This window comes from Lottia gigantea, assembly GCF_000327385.1.
Source record: "Lottia gigantea unplaced genomic scaffold LOTGIsca_4, whole genome shotgun sequence".
NCBI lineage: Eukaryota > Metazoa > Mollusca > Gastropoda > Lottiidae > Lottia > Lottia gigantea.
The window spans coordinates 1,370,256-1,391,830 of record NW_008709379.1 but is presented as its reverse complement, the minus strand read 5'-3'; the positions used below and the strand labels follow the sequence as shown (position 1 = coordinate 1,391,830).

General features: G+C 34.7%; 3 protein-coding genes across 3 annotated transcripts; all 3 read right to left on the bottom strand.

Moving 5' to 3' along the window:
• Positions 1-4,605: 4,605 nt before the first annotated feature.
• LOTGIDRAFT_105356 (hypothetical protein) lies at positions 4,606-4,857 on the bottom strand (the record flags this gene model as incomplete). Its single annotated transcript, XM_009059669.1, has 1 exon — positions 4,606-4,857. A coding segment is annotated over one exon (252 nt), but the record flags the coding sequence as incomplete, so codon positions are not given.
• A 1,636-nt stretch (positions 4,858-6,493) lies between these two features.
• Positions 6,494-9,158, bottom strand: LOTGIDRAFT_153644 (hypothetical protein; the record flags this gene model as incomplete). Its single annotated transcript, XM_009059668.1, has 4 exons — positions 6,494-7,239; positions 7,781-7,979; positions 8,247-8,358; positions 8,614-9,158. 4 exons carry the CDS (start codon positions 9,156-9,158, stop codon positions 6,494-6,496), a joined length of 1,602 nt encoding a protein of 533 aa, XP_009057916.1.
• Positions 9,159-13,795: 4,637 nt separating this feature from the next.
• LOTGIDRAFT_153643 (hypothetical protein) lies at positions 13,796-20,453 on the bottom strand (the record flags this gene model as incomplete). Its single annotated transcript, XM_009059667.1, has 2 exons — positions 13,796-14,649; positions 20,384-20,453. The coding sequence occupies 2 exons, from the start codon at positions 20,451-20,453 to the stop codon at positions 13,796-13,798; spliced, it is 924 nt and encodes a 307-aa protein (XP_009057915.1).
• Between the last annotated feature and the right edge of the window lie 1,122 nt (positions 20,454-21,575).

Here is a 21,575-nt window from a genome sequence, read left to right as displayed (position 1 = left end):
TCGGATCTCTTTGGACGTCTCTTTTTCCATAGTTCCAATCAGGTATAAACTGAATAAGACAAAGGAAATACCATAAACAGAAAGTAGAATGCTGATAAAAACGACAAACAATTTGAGTATGGTATAGAAGTACTTGAATGATAATAATCATTGACTTTTGTAGTCGAATGTGTTTAAAGGAGCGTTCGACCAATCATACCTTAGTGTCAGAAACAGGAATTTTTTTAGCTTACATAATCAGTGTTCACAGCTCATCGTCGAAATTTGAGCCTTCAAATCCATGTGTATCCATAATTATTCACGTTTGAAAGATAAAAATTCGACAAGTGAGACTATGCCATATATAGAAAAATATATAGGCATTTACATTTCTAGTTATATATGAAGGGATTATGTGATTTTAGTACTACTTAAGAACTATTAAAGCACAATAAAGACCCAAATCAATCTCCGTAAACGCCGGAAATTTAATTGAACTAGGGCGAAGTGTAGGCGTATAAATGTAAATACGTTTAAGCTAATAATATCAGTTATTACTAATCCTGTAAGAACCCAACGTGGAAGGTACAAGGTCATCCTAATTGCATACATACATACACATACACATGGATTGTTCGAACACTAGTGATGCATATTCAATTATTCTGAGAAACGAAGTTGTTATCCTTGTAAAATGCTAATGTCGTATTGCATTGGAGAGCCGATTCAGTGAACGGAATGCAAATTATATATCCTATTGTAATGCAAGATGGATGTTTTGCAAGGGAAGTGGTTAGCCCATCATATTTCGAATTCAAACTGCTGAAGGAGTCACTTTTCTGTATCGTTGAACTACATTGGAGAAAATGCCCTTTTATCTGCCTAATTTTCCAGTAAATATAATAATATAGAGTAATGTATTAAACTTACCAGTCTTGATAATCGTGTTTACTATAATACTGTACACAGCCTTCAACAACTATACAACACACAGGTAGAGACAAGATAGGTGGACCAATACATATTCATAACACCGCCTTCTTATTATTATCCGTGCAGTCGTGCTGACTGTTAATGGCGATATAGAAACCAACAAATGTCATGTCAAATCGATTTCTTGATAAAGTACATCACTAATCCCATTTTGACAGTGACCGAGAAGTATTAACGTAATGTAGCGAAATGTCACTGTGCTCTGATGCACATTGATAACTAACACAAGTCAACAAGTGATTGAAATTTCCGATTTTCAGAGAATTCTCCTTTCTTGCTTAATCTTATTTTACTGAAAACGAAAGTCATTATCATCGTTCTACAAATATGGAGAAAGTCTACGAACATTCTAGAATGGCGGTGGGGTGTAATAATCTGTAAACAGATCAGGGTAGATCCAATAGGTATGTTTGGCTGTTTATGTAGGTTAATTGGTCTCAAATAGTTCTTATTCTGGGTTATGTAGTCGGTCAGTATGTCATCAATAGTTCTTATTCTGGGTTATGTAGTGTCGGTCAGTAGGTCATCAATAGTTCTTATTCTGGGTTATGTAGTGTCCGTCAGTAGGTCATCAATAGTTCTTATTCTGGGTTATGTAGTGTCCGTCAGTAGGTCATCAATAGTTCTTATTCTGGGTTATGTAGTCGGTCAGTAGGTCATCAATACATTCTTATTCTGGGTTATGTAGTCGGTCAGTATGTCATCAATACATTTTATTCTGGATTATGTAGTGTCGGTCAGTAGGTCATCAATAGATCTTATTCTGGGTTAAGTAATCGGTCAGTAGGTCATCAATAGGTTTTTTTCAGGGTTATGTAGTCATTCAGTAGGTCATCAATAGATCTTACTCTGGGTTATGTAGTCGGCCAGTAAGTCATCCAATATGTCCCTCAAATTTTCTATACCAGTCAAACAGAGATATCAAAGGAAACAAGAGCTATTTGGTTCAATACCTGGCCTTGCTGACAGTGATCAACGATCAACACCCCTATTTTATTTGACAGCAAGAAATTCAACTTTATTGTCCTTGTAAAACAGTTCTTTTGTTATGATGTTCACATTGATCCCGTTTGGCAATTATTAAATCATTCGGTTAGGTGATGTGTTTACAATATTAAGCTGGTATCGACATAATATAATGTGAAAATATATTAATTGTTTTGATACTTCTTACGAATGGAAAATTTGTTTCGCACAGTTTCGTACCGTTTCTACAAAATTCCATGAATACAGTACCTTACACTAAAAGTAACCGATATATAAGGCCCATACATATCACACTTCAATATCATACCCAAATCAGATTTGATGATCAGAACTGACAGCTGCCAGTGGGCGTATGTTACCTTGTCTTGCAAGCTATCTTTAAGCATTGTATATTTTAGACATCAGCATTGCCTTTTAAGGACTATGAGTGACTCACATTTCCAGGAACTGACCTTAAAACATCTCACTACATCGTGTATACACGCCAAATTGCTTACACTTCGATATTATACCTCGTATATCGGAAGTGATGATCAGAATTGTTTCAACTTTCATATAACCCATAGACATCGACAATGACTCTTAGGGACTATGAGTCACCTCAGTCACCCACATGTCCAACAACGGACCTTCAAACATGTGACTAAATCGTGTATAAAAGCCAAATTGCTTGCACTTCGGTATTATACCTCTACCGGTTAACTATTTCATCTTCTGGAAATATTACCCACAAACCTTAAAAGTTACTCTCAGAGACTATGAGTCACATCGGTGATCCACGTGTCCAATTGACCTTCAAACACGAGACTAAGTTGTGTACGTACGCCAAATTGCTCACACTTCAGTATTATACCTCAATCGGAAGTGATGATCAGAACTATTTCATCTTCTGGAAATATTACTCACAAATAATTATTCTCAAGGACTATGAGTCACCAAAGTGACTTACATGTCCAACAACGGGCCTGTAAACACGTCCCTTTCTCGTGTATATACGCAAAATTGCTCATACTTCAGTATTATACCTCTACCGGAACTGATTCATTTTCTGGAAATTTGACCCACTCAGATCGACAGTGTCTCCTAGGACTATGAGTCACCACATTGATCCACATGTTTCAATTTATAGCTGACTAAAATGGCACGATGATCAAGAACGATCAAAGAAAAAGGGTTTGCTTTACGCATGTTAAATTACGACTGTAGAATGACGTCAGTTGGAAAGTATCAAAATATTTCACTTTATTTCTAAAGTTCCTTTAAGGAAGTCGGATTTTCTTCTTTCTGTATTAAGCTTCAAACTAAAAGTATGGCTGTTGCACATCTAAATCTGTCAGTTATGGCTATTTTTGATGACTAATTTGTTGACTATTGGAAGGGAATTGGAAGTAAATATTGCGAATACAATATATTTCTGCAGGAGACACGAACTGAAAGTGTTTATATTGATGGAGTGTGTCGGAGGTGTCCGCGTTGTCGAAAGATAACTAATAATAAAAAGGGTAGTTTTTTTAAAGTTCACTCTTGCCCCTATGAAAGATACGTGGCCTGACATACATTTGGTCCAGGGGGTGTGGATATTCTAGGGGTATGTATGTTCTTGATACGATGAAAGAACTGAGCATGAGCTCTGAAAGTACTGTTATAGACTAGAACCAGTTTTGTCGTGACGTTTGTGTCCAGTACCGGTGGCTTAAATCCTCCACCGAAGGTCGAATGCCTCATCCATCCCGCCATGCCATTTGAGACTTTGAGTTTTTCTGATGCAGACTGCAATAAAAAGTTGGAATGTTATATTACGTATGACGAAACGAACCAATAAATAAATCTTATTCTTTTTCAACATGCAAATGTTTAGCAATCCCAGTGTGGCGAGTTTGAACGTGAATTAAAGTAATGTGTTTTTTTTTTTTTTTTTTACGAGGAGAGATAATGTCGGTGGCTGCATTTTCACATGGATAATTAGTTCATTGAGTTTGGTTTCAATGTTTATATTTATATTTTCAATGGGTTTTCATTTGACTTTCTAGAGGATTTTTTATGTAAAATTTTCCCTCCTCCCTTATCTTTGATCTTTCAACTGTCCTACCTTTCTGTAAATCTTCAGTAAACATTCCATTTCTCTATATAGTCTACTTATTATTCCAGTCACCCAACTTCAAGTGTATCTTACCAAGAGGGTATTAACTAAAGAAGGAAAGAACCCCCATTAGCAATATGTATAAAACCAGCATATTATCATTATTATTTTAGTTGACTTGTAAAATATTGTTTTATATTTTCTATATAATTTAATGGCAATGTTAGTGTTAAGATATTATATTGTTATTCTTGTATATAAATCCTGTATTTAGTGCTACATTTAAATTCATTGATAAATCATAATTTTTAGGGCAGCAGACATCAACAATATCTATTAAAGTGATCGAGTTTTCTAATAATTGACGTGGAACACATGATATGATAGAACAAAATTTAAGGATAGATTAGAAACTATAATGCCAGGATAGATGTTAATAGTAAATCTAAACATAATAGTAACACTTTCCAAATTGCTATCATGACAGTCAAGATAAGGCCAGAACAGTTTTTTTTTCTTGTTTGATGGATCCTCCTACCTAAATTTTCCAGAAACCAGAAAAAAAATCAGCTTTGACATAGTTCCAGTGATAATTTACACTGATATAGCTCCAGTGATATTTTACACTGATATAGCTCCAGTGATAATTTACACTGATATAGCTCCAGTGATAATTTACACTGACATAGCTCCAGTGATATTTTACACTGACAAAGCTCCAGTGATATTTTACACTGACATAGCTCCAGCGATAATTTACACTGACATAGCTCCAGCGATATTTTACACTGACAAAGCTCCAGCGATATTTTACACTGACAAAGCTCCAGTGATATTTTACACTGACATAGCTCCAGTGATATTTTACGCTGACATAGCTCCAGTGATATTTTACACTGACATAGCTCCGGTGATATTTTACACTGACATAGCTCCAGCGATATTTTACACTGACATAGCTCCAGTGATATTTTACATTGACATAGCTCCAGTGATTTTTACACTGACATAGCTCCAGTGATATTTTACATTGACATAGCTCCAGTGATATTTTACACTGACATAGCTCCAGTGATATTTTACACTGACAAAATCGTCACGACGATCGCAAAAGAAGTAGGAATAGGTTCTACTTTTACGCGACAAAATTTTTCGCGCAATTATCTTATCCAATCAGATGCGAGAATTTTGGCTAACAGCGTCAACGTCATATCGTCATGACGTCAAAGATGGCAGAAAGCGGCATAGTCGACTTATCAGTCCAAACAAACTCTAGGCCCACGAATTTCTTTGGATCCAGAGGAAATAAAACAAAATCTGGAAAATAATTAGAACTAGTTAATATAAACGCTAGCTTAATAGCAGGGCTTTGTTGAATGCCGCCATTTTGTCGCTGATGGGCAAGGATGTTAAAATAGCGATAACGTCGATTTTCGATGACAGTGGAAATCAAACTTCGTCGAGCGCTTTTATTTTGCGATGAAAAATTTCGCTTCGCGCCAAAAAAATCGTCCCGTGGAAAACCGCCTTAACATTGACGTTTAATCGTATGTTATTTATTTTATGTACTTGTCGTTAAAAATCATTCTTGGGAAAGAACAAACTCGGTATTTCCATTTCTTTTCAGAGTTAGTTGACTTAACCTTGAGGTTTAATCTATAAGCAAATATATTTTTACAAAATCAAACATATGACTCAAGAAGTACATTAATAATTGTCACTAAATCATTTGATAAGATAACAGAGTTAAGAAAATTGAATCATAGGACACATCAAAATCAAACATGTGGGCGTATAAGAATTTGAATGAACTTTTATTTTCATATCTAATTTATCTCTGAGATTCAACGATTCAAAGTACAGATGATATTTTAATAAATCATTCACTTTTCACAAAATCATTCTCCGAGATTAACTTTCTCGGTATTTACATTATTATTCTTAGTTAGTTGATAGGCTACTAAACCTTGACGTTTAATATTGCTATTTGTATTATAAAATTCTCGGGGAATGGCTTTCACGGTATTTCCATTATCCGATATATCTATTTACAAAAGCAAAAATATGACTCACACTGCATTTTCACAAAGATAGAAGCCAAAATGAATGATTGTCACTAATTTACGGAGCCCCTAAGGCGCAATTGTAAACATATTTATTTATTATTTCGTTTATACGAAATAAATTATTATAATAATAATAAAAAGTGTTGAAAATTGCGCTTAAGGGGCTCCGTACTAATTCATTTTATAAGATAACAGAGTTAAAAAATTGAATCATAGGACACATCAAAATTGTGGTTTGTGTGGTCAAAGGAGAAAGGAAGAGGGTTGTAGTCACTGTCAAACATGAATGACAGGTTAATTATTGTTAATCACTATATTTTCAAATTGTCTAAAAGACACCTTGGGTTCCACTTTAAGGGCACTTGTTTCCCACATTGAAAACAGGGCATTAAAATAACCTTTTGAAAAATGATTTCTTTTGTTTCGGCGTACTCTTCACATCTGATTGTGTCATGCCTAAACTTGATTGTACAGCATTAACATAGCCATGAACATCCAGTTTCGCAGAGTCTTTACGACGTCTTTCTTCTTCCTCAATAGCAGTCCAATCTACATGGTCTACATCAAATACAGCAGGGATATTATTATATTTCTCACTGCAGATTTTTGTCCGAATCTCCTCCACCACTTCTTGTTTTCTATCTTTGCAATCGAGTATAAAATAAGGAAGCTGTGGTAGACATCTTGGAAACTGAAATTCCTCATCTTCTAAGGAATCTTTTCCAGTGAAAACTATAATCATATGATTAATAACATTTTCTCCAAACAGTTTCTTTATAAACTCTAATGACTCCTTTTCATCACCTGAAAATCTTTCGTCAGCACTCAGAACCAAAATATAGACATTTGTCAACAATCTATTTACTTTTATAGTGTTCATAATTTCTTTAGCGACGTCCACATCTGACCGGAGCGTTGAGAAAAATCCAGGAGTATCCATTACTACCATGTGGTCTGTTAGCTCGATATGGCATTCCTTGGTTCTTCTCTCTTCCATTATATTTGTCTTGAACTTCTTGGCTCCCAGCAAATAATTACCAAGAGAACTTTTACCAATTCCACTCTTACCAAGTAAAATAATATGTCTTGTGTCATTTATTGTTGGCTTGGCTGCAGCGTCTGTCTCCATTATTTCTGGAATAAAAATATCATACTGAAATAAAATTACTGGTAAGCATAGATATAGATATATATACCCAATTTTACTTAGACAATATTTAGTCAAAATGAATTTAAGATAGAAACAGAAATACAAACAGGAAATAATTTTAAAATACAATATAAAAGATCTTAAATGTTCCGAAATGACCCATTATAATTTTGGTTCCCAGCTTATCGGATTTTCCGTACCCCTTAATCTGCTTCAAGTTATCCAGGTGAGTGCCGTGAAAAATCAAAACGTTGATCTAAAATCTATAGCTTAAGGATACATAGACGGACATCAAATTAACAAAAACAAACGTGCATCAAGTGACACATCACAATTGTGGTTAAATGGTCCAAGAGGGTGGTGGGGGAGGGGGGTTAAGAGCGCTACCGGAAGTTGAATGATATGCTGACTATTGCATTACACTACTTTAACAATTGTCTCAAGATACTTCTTTGGTACCTAATTTGTACACCTAAAGGGAACTAGTAGTCCATTATGAGAACACAACATTACTATAAACACTACCTATTAAACTTGATTTCTTTTGTTTCGGTGAGTTCTTCACATCTGATTGTGTCATGCCTAAACTTGACTGTACAGCATTCACATAGCCATGAACATCCAGTTTCGCAGAGTCTTTACGACGTCTTTCTTCTTTTTCAATAGCAGTCCAATCTACATGGTCTACACCAAATACAGCAGGGATATTTTTCACTGCAGATATCTTTCCGATTTATTTATTTAATTAATCATTAATTTCTATATTTTTGTTCCAAAAATCACTCCTTCTCTACTTTGAAAGAAATATTCCTTCTCCAGTGTATATATATATTATAAACTATTCCATTACCCTTATGTTTGATATTCATTTCTCCAGTGTCAATCTGATCTATTAGATTACTTAATCCCTCTTTAACAGTTTACTTGGTTTCTTGACTAAATCGATTTCCAAATTCTTTTACTGTGCCTAATATATCTGCTACTCCTGAACCTCGTGCTCCTTTTCCATTGCTAAATTATGTTTACGTTCTTCAGCGGTTTTAGCATCAGCTGCTTTCTTTGCGTTGGCAGCTTTGACTGCGGCAGATATATCTCGATAGTTGCTGCATCAGCCGCGGTTATACCAGCAAATATTAAAGGTAGGAGAGGTAAAAAGCCACCTTCCTTTGCGTTAGTATTAATTCTTTCTAAATCTATTCATCTCTGACTTTACAATATTTATATTCATCTATTAATTTTTTAGTTATGTTGATTTCTTTACCATTGAAAGTTAATACAGTTGGGGAAGCTGTTTCTATAGCTTCTATTATTTTCTTGACTAAAGTTTCTGGCTTCATTTTTAAAGGTGTATTTCTTACTCAATTCTTATCATTCTTCTATCTGATATTTTAATTAAATGTTTTGCTTCTTCCATTAATAAACAGTACCCGGTTACATCTCCTTGTGTTTTTTCAATATGAATATTTATGTTGACTCCTGTGTTGAAAAGATCTTCTTGGTGAGCTGATAGATCAAAACAGAAGATTGGATGATTAAGTGCAAAATCTACATATTCCAACTGAGGTGGATTTCCAAATAATTCACACATATTTTTATAGTTTCTATACAATTCATTATAATCCTTTGTGGTTGGAGTAATTGTTAAAGGTTGGGTAGGATAATTTTCGTTGTTTAATCTTACATGAACTTTATGGATTATAGGATCTTGATTTTGGTTCATTGCCACTCTGAAGACATTATTGTTATTCGTCTGAGAGTCTGGCAAGTTCTTGATTCTAACCAGTAAATATCTTGCTGTTTTAATAGTGTTGGTGATTGACCGTGTTGTGGATTCTCCACTTAAAGTCATGCTACCTACCGTGTTACGACGGAGAAAAGCTATTTCAATATCTTTAGTCAACATGTTGAATATGTTCGTTTCTATTGCGATTGAAGTAGTTATTACTGATATATAAAGTTGGAGATTTGTTATTGCTAATTTTGCATTTGAAGCATTCTCTCCGAAGAATATCTTATCATCATTGATTTCTCTTTGTAGACGAATTTTATATGGAAACCTTTCTTTGTTTCAACAGAGCGAATAATGGATATAAATTCCAATTTATGTAATTATCCCAACTATTATTATCAATGGAATTGATGTATTGAAGTACTCCTTTTTTGAGTCCGTCTTTGATTTGAAATCACATCTGAAATAGGCATCAGAAAGAAGTAACCAATTTGATAATGAATTTATTTCAAAGGTAATTCTACCACCATCATTCAACTGAGCTTTAGAACCGTCAGTTGGTGATATGATAATATAATCCTTTTTTTTCTTGTTAAATGAGTAACGAATCGGATCGTATAATTTATAGATTAGATCTAGTATGTAATTTTTATCTCCCATTTTAAGGTTTAAAATTTGAATATAAATTTATCGTTTTCATCTAACCAAGTGCCTGGAAGATGTTTTTCTCCAGGATATTTTGCCCATGGAAGACCAGGAAGATTGGCTAGTGAAGATTGTATATCTGAACCAAAATAAGTTTTTGGAGTGCTGTGTGCGACTATCATTTTTATCCTATAATTCTAGAACCTGTATTTTCTTCTAATCTCCTGTTTCGTAGTTCTTATATTAGTTGTAATACTCGTTAGATGTTTTCACTGCGTCGGTTATACTAACTCCTATTTTTGATAGAACCGATAGCCTGGACTTCGGATGAAATAAGTGATTTGTTTTTTGAAACAAAGCTAGCTACTTTTGGAATTAGAGAAGTTAGTGCTGAGATGTATAATCGGTTCTATATCTTTCCCCTTCGTGTTTTAGTATTAGAGTCATCCTATTTTTAAAGGAGTTAATTTGATGATAAAAAATGTAGGATATATAGGTCTTTTTGGGGGTGTGAATTGATGGAATGAAGGGTATGTGTGACAGTATGGTGAATTTGGCAAAATGCGGTATATGTGACAGTATGGTCAATTTGGCAAAAACAAATTTTTGGTAAGTAAGGATATGGTAAAACGGAGTATAGCACTATACACACACTATTGACGTCATACTGATATAAGCAGCTCTTCTGAATTGACCCGATCTGTTAAATTAACTTACGAGAAGCTGGACAACTCTTTCCTTAATAATTCCACTATCAGGAAAAGGTAAATATATCAACGTCTAAATTATTATTTCTCTGTAATTTAAGGTGAGTGATTCAGACGCCCAGGGAAAAACTGCGATAGACGAGAAAACATGTAAGTTCTTCAAATTAGCAATATACAGAAACAGCAATTTTGAGGCCTCGTGGACTTTTTCGGCAATCTTAAAGATTCCCTTATTTTCACTTATGGAAATGCAAATGCTTATACTTATTTGTATAGAAAGTAGAGGTGTTCTACTGACTAGTTTGTCTTGGAAAAAAAGCAGTTTGTCTCACATGTCCATAATTAATTCACATTAGCTAATGTTTATCCAGACTGTACATACATGGCCATTTATGATATTCATGGACATGAATAATTTTTTAGTAACACCAATTAATCAAATAGTTTGCTTAATTTGACACTAAAAAATAAGGAAACCCATCTTTAGATAAATACATCAATAAAGAATCGCCATACAATGGCAGAATACGTTTTAGAAGTATGTAAATACAACACAGGTTCTGTATTTCTCTCTTTGTAGGAAAGGTGAAACAGGCTGGATTTCTGGTGGAGAATCGAAGACGTCTAAAAAAGTTATCTACGTTATAGTTGTATAGTTTTTCTAGTTTATCTAGATAGAGATGTAGATAAGAAAGATCCATTTTCCCTTTAACAATGCCTTATGATGTCTTTCATGTTTCAGATAATATACCACAGAATAATAAAAGAACAGTTTTGTTACTGGGTAAAAGTGGAATTGGTAAAAGTTCAGTAGGTAATGATCTATTGGGTGAGAAGACCAACTTCTAGTGGTAGATACCCCTGGTTTCTTCAGCTCAATTCGTTCTGATGTAGAAACTGCTAACGATATCTTCAGTACAATAAAGAGATTAACTTCGATTCATGTTTGTATTCTGGTGCTGAGTGTTGACAACAGAATTTCAGGATCTGAAGACAAGGCTTGGGATTTTGTTACATGTTTATTTGGCGGAGAAATATCGGATCAACTGATGTATGTTTTTACTGGTACAGATTCGCTTTAAGGATGATGACCGTCAATTCATATTTCCACAGAATCTACCCAGTCTACCCAGTCGACCACCATATCACATTCTGAATTGTAAAGGCTACAGTGGGATATACCGTAATGAATCCTTGTGGGTTTTTTCATATTATGTTAAAGCTGTTATAGTAAGACATAGCAAATAACAACAAATCCAAAATCCCCCAGATAGATATTTTGACAGTTATCGACTGCAGTATAGGGTCAGAATTCAAAATTCGTGAATTATCAACTTGGTGAAAACTATTTTAAACTTGGTGAAAATTAAAGTCTTCATTTCAAAATTAATAATCACCTTACTGAGCCACAGTAGTCCTGTTTTATGGGATTTTTATTCGCGTTCGAAGATGCGTTTTATTATCAAACGTGCTTTACGATGACTATAAATAAGTGCTGGGCATCACCGTAACTTTCGATTTGATAGTATCACGTGACACAATGGCCCTTGAAACCCCCACACCGATGAAGGTACGCAAACTTCTCTCAAAACAGTTCCTAGTTGTTCTGTCTGTACACCAGCTGACAATTTTCAAAATAGTTGTTTCGGTCGAGTACATCAGGTGGGCAATTTCGATAAAACAGGGTAATTTCTTTAAACCAAGTTCAACTAAAATACCCAACCCCACTCGATTTCATTATAATATTTTCTACGAAGGTGGAGGTAAGATGTATCAAGGATCAAAACCAGCTTAAGAATCTTAACTCATCCCTTATCCTAATGATTTAATAATTGTCAAAATTTGTGTAGAAGAGAACACTCTCAGACCCCTCATGGAATCTCAACCCCGACAGTTTTCCCCCCAGATTCAGGAAGCCATCTCCGCAAATGCTGGAATCACCTGCCTATGGTGTCCAAAGTTTATCGTTGACTTAATCTTTCGCGTTTATAGCTAACACGCTGGACGTAAGTTGCTTTTGCTCTCCGGCTTATATTAGACTGATGTAGGTGTAATTTACGAACAACTTTCGCAGCTATCGTATATTATTGGCATATAGGCAGTTTGTATACTATATATCTATTACCTTGCAGGAGGGATTGTCCATTAAAACAGTTTTAGTCAAGGGCATTTACCATGTACATCAGTGCTAGTAACATAGTTTTTATGGGGGAATATCCTTTTTACATTCAATACAAGTTTATATAATTTTTCTATATCGTATATAAACTTTTTCTATAGTGAATATATTCAACAAGTATGTACATGAATCACACGACATTACCATACCTTTTGAATATTTTTATATCAATGAATTATCGCTAAGGACAAGAAAAACGCGGTATGTTCGTATCTACTAAAACACGAACCAACTTGAACCGACTTGAACCGACCAGAAACGACTAGGAAACGACCAACGCAAACGTGAACCAACCAGGAACCGAACAGGAAAACGACAATAAACGACCTCAAACTATTTTGCGATGAATTCTAAGCATGTTAATCAGGCCGAACATGTACTTCATCTTAGCAAAATATTAAGAACATATTACATACATATTAAGAACTTTCCAACTTTTTATTGCAGCCAGCGTCAAAAAATGTGTTATCCAATGCGCGAATATCAAAATGACTTGTCAGAGTGGCAGAGCAGTCGGGGAAACCAAGGTACCGGACAGGAAACTACCTCAAACTATTGAAAATAGTTGAAGCGAATAATGTCCACACCGTGTCCCGACACGTACCTCGTGTATTCACTTCTTTTATTTTCTATAGTACGATAATCCTGCATGGTACACCACACCGTACACCTATTTGCAGCTTAATTAGCCAATATCATTATTTTGGCCACGCCAAATATTCACCAGAAAGAATTGTTACGTTCTGAAAAGTATCATGTATAGCAAATGAAACGTAACAAAAAATAAGTTGAATAATCAGTTTATTAACAATAATTATTTATTTAAAGTGATAAAGAAAAACAAATAATACAAACATTCTAACTGACAATGAAAAACAATGTGTACACAACCTTGACACAACTACATAACGAAATAATACAAAAATACTTTCAGCAAAGTTCTATCTAACTCAATGAGTTCAATACTATTCTGCAAAATAATAGTTGCTTCTTAATCTATTTGGTATGTTCTAGACGAGACCAGCATGATCTATGTTACTTAAATAGTTATAACTGTATTTAAAAGTATTATATAACTATAGGTGTATACAGTTATAGAAAACACTAATAATAACTAAGTGCATACTCATGCATAACAGATTTGTTACATAACCGGACGTCGGATTTATGGATAGATGAAATTGAACTCTTTCAGATGGTCAAGCAAATATTTCAACGACTGTAAGGGCTTCAGGATTCTCAGTGTAAATTTTGAAAGGGGCATTAGGTCGCTGACTCGCTTATTTATTTGAAATAGTTGCTAACTCGTTAATTTGTTTTAAATACAGTTTAAATGCATCACTTATACCACTAAAAGTTATAGCGCTAATGTCACCCCACATTCCTTCAAATTCTGAGTCATCATCCACAGTTTCTATTTCATTCCTCAATTCTTCTCGAATCTCATCCTCAGTTTTAGTCTTGTTGGTCTCTTGCAATGTTTGTATTTCGTCTTCTATTCTCTCTTCCACCAGATTCCATAAATCTCCACTATAAAACTCCCTTCCATTCTCTTCAATAGTTTTAATTATTAATTCTATAACAGATTCTACATCTTTTTCATGAGACATTTTACATGATTTGTTACAGATACCAACATATCGCTGATAACATTGCTCCAAAAATTCTTTAAGATAGTCTGGACTCTTATCTACAAATTCTTCTACGGTTACTTCATCATCATCTAAATCATCTTTATTTGTAAAAACTACAATAACATACTTATGGACATTTTCACCAAATAAATTCCTCAGTAATTCTAAAGTATCAACCTCTTCCTTGGTAAATCTACCAATACGTAAGACAAACAAGAATGCATGTGGTCCAGGAGCAGTCAACGCTAAACATTTAGAAATTTCTTTAACCGTTTCTTTGTTGGGTATCTTGCTGTCAAATAGACCAGGGGTGTCGATGACATTCAACAAGGCCTCGTGATTAACCAAATACCTCTGTTTTCGCTGACATCTCTGTGTGACGGGCATAGCAGAGTTCTGAGATGAAAAAGCCCTTTCATTTAGTTTCGTCTGACCCAGGATACTGTTTCCTGAAGCACTTTTACCCACTCCAGTCTTTCCAACTAGAACAACTCTATATTCTGAAATACAAAAACATCTTGTTTAGGCATTATTGAAATTTGTGCTGGGTATCGCCAATCATGCCACGAGACGATATGTATTACGATACAAGGGTCACGATACGATACGTATCGCGATATGGGGTAAAATTTAAAGGGATTGTAGAGGCTTCCTAGCCTTTGTATGTGTATCACGTTTGATCTCTTTTTGGGACATTCCGAATATTCGTCCGATGCCTGTGGTTCCTGCAACTCAATGAAGAGAAAATCGGAAATGACGCAGTTCCCGTAGGAGAATTCGTATCTATTTTAACACCAGACCACCATACCATAATAATATATATCTCCCCTTACAAGAATGGCGTCATTTTTAACTAAAAATTGCGGATTATTCACATTTTGCTTCACCGTTACCTTATCAAACTCTTAACTACGTCTTATATTGCTTAGTTTTAACGGAATGGAAGAGTTGTATGATATTTGTTCAGATCTGAAAATATCATTATTTATGATAAAATGTACGGTTTCGAATACAGTGAAGCGAACATTTGGTAAAGCAAGTTAGTCCAGTATTACTACTGCTACTGGACTACCAAATGGTCGCTCGACATCTTGAGATATAAAGTACTACAAAAGTGAAGCATAATGTAAATGCCGCCATCTTGTAAGGGGAGATAACGTTATATTATGGACTAATGGTAGGTTGGTTACGAATGCGTCATTTCCGTTTAACTCTTTCTGGAATTGCAGGAACCACGGGAATCGGAAGGAGAATTGGAATCACACAAATAGATGTCAAAGGTGTGACCGTTGCTCATGAAAAGGCTAGAAAACCTGTTTACAATCACTTTAACACTTTGTCTTCAGAGTTTCAATATTTACTGATTTATAACTTTATAACTGAAATAGCATATCATTGAGAAATAGTTTATCTTGGTGGATGCATATCATTGAGAAATAGTTTATCTTGTTGGATTCATATCATTGAGAAATAGTTTATCTTGGTGGATTCATATCATTGAGAAATAGTCTATCTTGTTGGATGCAAGGCATTAAGAAATAGTCTATCTTGGTGGATTCATATCATTGAGAAATAGTTTATCTTGGTGGATTCATATCATTGAGAAATAGTCTATCTTGTTGGATGCAAGGCATTAAGAAATAGTCTATCTTGTTGGATGCATATCATTGAGAAATAGTTTATCTTGTTGGATGCAATGCATTGAGAAATAGTTTATCTTGGTGGATGCATATCATTGAGAAATAGTTTATCTTGTTGGATTCATATCATTGAGAAATAGTCTATCTTGGTGGATTCATATCATTGAGAAATAGTCTATCTTGTTGGATGCAAGGCATTAAGAAATAGTCTATCTTGGTGGATTCATATCATTGAGAAATAGTTTATCTTGGTTGATGCATATCATTGAGAAATAGTTTATCTTGTTGGATGCAAGGCATTGAGAAATAGTTTATCTTGGTGGATGCATATCATTGAGAAATAGTTTATCTTGGCGGATGCAAGGCATTGAGAAATAGTCTATCTTGGTGGATGCATATCATTGAGAAATAGTTTATCTAGGCGGATGCAAGGTATTGAAAAAAAGATTATCACGGTGGGTGCATATCATTGAGAAATAGTCTATCTTGGTGGATGCAAGGCATTGAGAAATAGTTTATCTTGGCGGATGCATATCATTGAGAAATAGTTTATCTTGTTGGATGCAAGGCATTAAGAAATAGTTTATCTTGGTGGATTCATATCATTGAGAAATAGTTTATCTTGTTGGATGCAAGGCATTAAGAAATAGTCTATCTTGTTGGATGCATATCATTGAGAAATAGTCTATCTTGTTGGATTCATATCATTGAGAAATAGTCTATCTTGTTGGATGCAAGGCATTAAGAAATAGTCTATCTTGGTGGATTCATATCATTGGGAAATAGTTTATCTTGTTGGATTCATATCATTGAGAAATAGTTTATCTTGTTGGATGCAATGCATTGAGAAATAGTCTATCTTGGTGGATGCTTATCATTGAGAAATAGTTCATCATGTTGGATGCAAGGCATTGAGAAATAGTTTATTTTGGTGGATGCATATCATTGAGAAATAGTTTATCTTGGCGGATGCAGGCATTGAGAAATAGTCTATCTTGGTGGATGCATATCATTGAGAAATAGTTTATCTTGGCGGATGCAAGGTATTGAAAAATAGTTTATCTTGGTGGATGCAAGGTATTGAAAAATAGTTTATCACGGTGGGTGCATATCATTGAGAAATAGTCTATCTTGTTGGATGCATATCATTGAGAAATAGTTTATCTTGGCGGATGCATATCATTGAGAAATAGTCTATCTTGTTGGATGCATATCATTGAGAAATAGTTTATCTTGTTGGATGCAATGCATTGAGAAATAGTTTATCTTGTTGGATGCAATGCATTGAGAAATAGTTTATCTTGTTGCATGCAGTGCATTGAGAAATAGTCTATCTTGTTGGATGCAATGCATTGAGAAATAGTCTATCTTGTTGGATGCAATGCATTGAGAAATAGTCTATCTTGTTGGATGCAATGCATTGAGAAATAGTTTATCATGGTGGGTGCATATCATTGAGAAATAGTCTATCTTGTTGGATGCATATCATTGAGAAATAGTTTATCTTGTTGGATGCAATGCATTGAGAAATAGTTTATCATGGTGGGTGCATATCATTGAGAAATAGGTTATCTTGTTGGATGCAATGCATTGAGAAATAGTTTATCTTGGCGGATGCATATCATTGAGAAATAGTCTATCTTGTTGGATGCATATCATTGAGAAATAGTTTATCTTGGCGGATGCATATCATTGAGAAATAGTCTATCTTGTTGGATGCATATCATTGAGAAATAGTTTATCTTGTTGGATGCAATGCATTGAGAAATAGTCTATCTTGTTGGATGCATATCATTGAGAAATAGTTTATCTTGTTGGATGCATATCATTGAGAAATAGTTTATCTTGTTGGATGCAATTCATTGAGAAATAGTTAATCATGGTGGGTGCATATCATTGAGAAATAGTTTATCTTGTTGGATGCAATGCATTGAGAAATAGTTTATCTTGTTGCATGCAGTGCATTGAGAAATAGTCTATCTTGTTGGATGCAATGCATTGAGAAATAGTCTATCTTGTTGGATGCAATGCATTGAGAAAAAGTCTATCTTGTTGGATGCATATCATTGAGAAATAGTTTATCTTGTTGGATGCATATCATTGAGAAATAGTTTATCTTGTTGGATGCATATCACCGAGAAATAGTTTATCTTGTTGGATGCAATGCATTGAGAAATAGTTAATCATGGTGGGTGCAATGCATTGAGAAATAGTCTATCTTGGTGGATGCATATCATTGAAAAATAGTTTATCTTGTTGGATGCAATGCATTGAGAAATAGTTTATCTTGTTGGATGCATATCATTGAGAAATAGTCTATCTTGTTGGATGCATATCATTGAGAAATAGTTTATCTTGTTGGATGCAATGCATTGAGAAATAGTCTATCTTGTTGGATGTATATCATAGAGAAATAGTCTATCTTGTTGGATGCATATCATTGAGAAATAGTTTATCTTGTTGGATGCAAGGTATTGAGAAATAGTTTATCTTGTTGAATGCAAGGTATTGAGAAATAGTTTATCTTGTTGGATGCAATGCATTGAGAAATAGTCTATCTTGTTGGATGCATATCATTGAGAAATAGTTTATCTTGTTGGATGCATATCATTGAGAAATAGTCTATCTTGGTGGATGCAAGGCATTGGGAAATAGTTTATCTTGTTGGATGCAAGGCATTGGGAAATAGGTTATCTTGTTGGATGCAATGCATTGAGAAATAGTTTATCACGGTGGGTGCATATCATTGAGAAATAGTCTATCTTGGTGGATGCAAGGCATTGAGAAATAGTTTATCTTGGCGGATGCATATCATTGAGAAATAGTCTATCTTGTTGGATGCATATCATTGAGAAATAGTTTATCTTGGCGGATGCATATCATTGAGAAATAGTCTATATTGTTGGATGCATATCATTGAGAAATAGTTTATCTTGGTGGGTGCAATGCATTGAGAAATAGTCTATCTTGGTGGATGCATATCATTGAAAAATAGTTTATCTTGTTGGATGCAATGCATTGAAAAATAGTTTATCTTGTTGGATGCATATCATTGAGAAATAGTCTATCTTGTTGGATGCATATCATTGAGAAATAGTTTATCTTGTTGGATGCAAGGTATTGAGAAATAGTTTATCTTGGCGGATGCATATCATTGAGAAATAGTGTATCTTGTTGGATGCATATCATTGAGAAATAGTCTATCTTGGTGGCTGCAAGGCATTGGGAAATAGTTTATCTTGTTGGATGCAATGCATAGAGAAATAGTTTATCTTGTTGAATGCAAGGTATTGAGAAATAGTCTATCTTGGTGGATGCAAGGCATTGAGAAATAGTCTATCTTGTTGGATGCATATCATTGGGAATAAGTTTATCTTGGTGGATGCATATCATTGAGAAATAGTTTATCTTGTTGGATGCATATCATTGGGAATAAGTTTATCTTGGTGGATGCATATCATTGAGAAATAGTTTATCTTGTTGGATGCATATCATTGAGAAACAGTCTATCTTGGCGGATGCATATCATTAAGAAATAGTTTATCTTGTTGGATGCATATCATCGAGAAATAGTTTATCTTGGCGGATGCATATCTTCGAGAAATAGTTTATTTTGTTGGATGCATATCATTGAGAAATAGTTTATCTTGGCGGATGCATATCATTGACAAATAGTTTATCTTGGCGGATGCATATCATTGAGAAATAGTTTATCTTGGCGGATGCATATCATTGAGAAATAGTGTATCTTGTTGGATGCATATCATTGAGAAATAGTTTATCTTGTTGGATGCATATCATTGAGAAATAATTTATTTTGTTGGGTGCATATCATTGAGAAATAGTTTATTTTGTTGGATGCAAGGCATTAAGAAATTGTTTATCTTGGTGGATGCAAGGCATTGAGAAATAGTCTATCTTGGTGGATGCAAGGCATTGAGAAATAGTCTGTCTTGTTGGATGCATATCATTGAGAAATAGTTTATCTTGGTGGATTCATATCATTGAGAAATAGTCTATCTTGTTGGATGCAAGGCATTGAGAAATAGTTTATCTTGGTGGATTCATATCATTGAGAAATAGTCTATCTTGTTGGATGCATATCATTGAGAAATAGTCTATCTTGTTGGATGCATATCATTGAGAAATAATCTATCTTGGTGGATTCATATCATTGAGAAATAATCTATCTTGTTGGATGCATATCATTGAGAAATAGTCTATCTTGTTGAATGCATATCATTGAGAAATAGTCTATCTTGTTGGATGCATATCATTGAGAAATAGTCTATCTTGTTGGATGCATATCATTGAGAAATAGTCTATCTTGGTGGATGCATATCATTGAGAAATAGTATATTTTGTTGGATGCAAGGCATTGAGAAATGGTCTATCTTGTTGGATGCAAAAAATAGTGACTGACAAAATAAGATACGTAGCGTGATATATTGCTAAAAGTCATTGAAACAACATAAGAATATGGCCCACTTTGTGTTCCATAGAAATTTTCTGTTGACACACAATCCGCTAGTTGATCACGTGACTTCATTCGTTGGACTACATTCTAGCAGACGACACTTGGAATTCCGATTACCGCTTGGTATTATAAGGAAATTCAGGCCGATAAAAAATGGTGACGTTTGGTAATAACTGAAATCCGCCATTTTGTATTTGTCAAAGTATACATTAATACATTTTACCTTGCTTGAAACTACTAAATATATTCGACTAGCTGATATTGTACAGAAAACCCATGTTTATCAAAACAAGCAAATGCGGAGGTCACGCGAGGTCAAACATGTAAATTATTAATCATTTTCGGAGATGCACGAAAAATAGGTTAGCACGAAATTAGGTTACTTGACTGTGTACCTATATTTTCACAAATCTATACATTTAATATGCAAATATCGGGTACCTATATTTTCACAAGCATACCATGACAGTAGCCATGTGTAACAGTAGATACAAGGGGGTACCATTTTCTTATGTGTAAGGCTTAGTAGTGAGGACAGTTAAGTGGTTGAAGGGAGGTAACTCTGTTTAGTAAAAGTTACAAGTGCCTGTGTTTCAAAAGGTGACTAATGCCTGTGTGCAAGGGCAAGTCACTCTTATGACAGGAAGTTCTCTTCCATGCGCTCCTCAATGTTGATAAAGCCTATGAAATACCTAAGTTTTGTTTCTCTCCTCCCACAGGTATTATTTTGCTATAAAAGGCCAATTATGTTGCTGTCAATCTATAAGACATAGGTTTACTACACTATGTCAGTGTTTTAGGCAATTAATTCTACCTCACCCGTCACTCCATCAGTGAGTTCGTCATTCCGTCAATGAGTTCGCCACTCACGTCAGTGATTCCGTCATAACGTCAATCGTCAATGCTACCGAACAAAAAATATAATATGAATGAATTATAATCACAAAACGAAATCAAAACGAAATTTTTAGAAAGACGTACGTCGATGCTACCCCACAAAATGATGAATACTGGCGTTTCTTAAAATAAAACGAAAGAATATGCCAGTCCGTCAGTGGCGAACTTATTGACGTAATGATGTATGAAGTAGTCCAGGGCTGATACACAGCTAATTCATCCATCACTGCGTTATTGGCTCAATCCGTCATTGACGCCATTCCGCCAATCATCCCAGTGACGGATTGACGTAGTTACGTATAACATAATCCAGGGCTTATACACACCTTATTCATCCGTCAATGATTCCGTCACTCCGTCATTGGCGTCAGTCCATCAATCAACCAAGTGACGGAGTGGCGAACTCATTGTC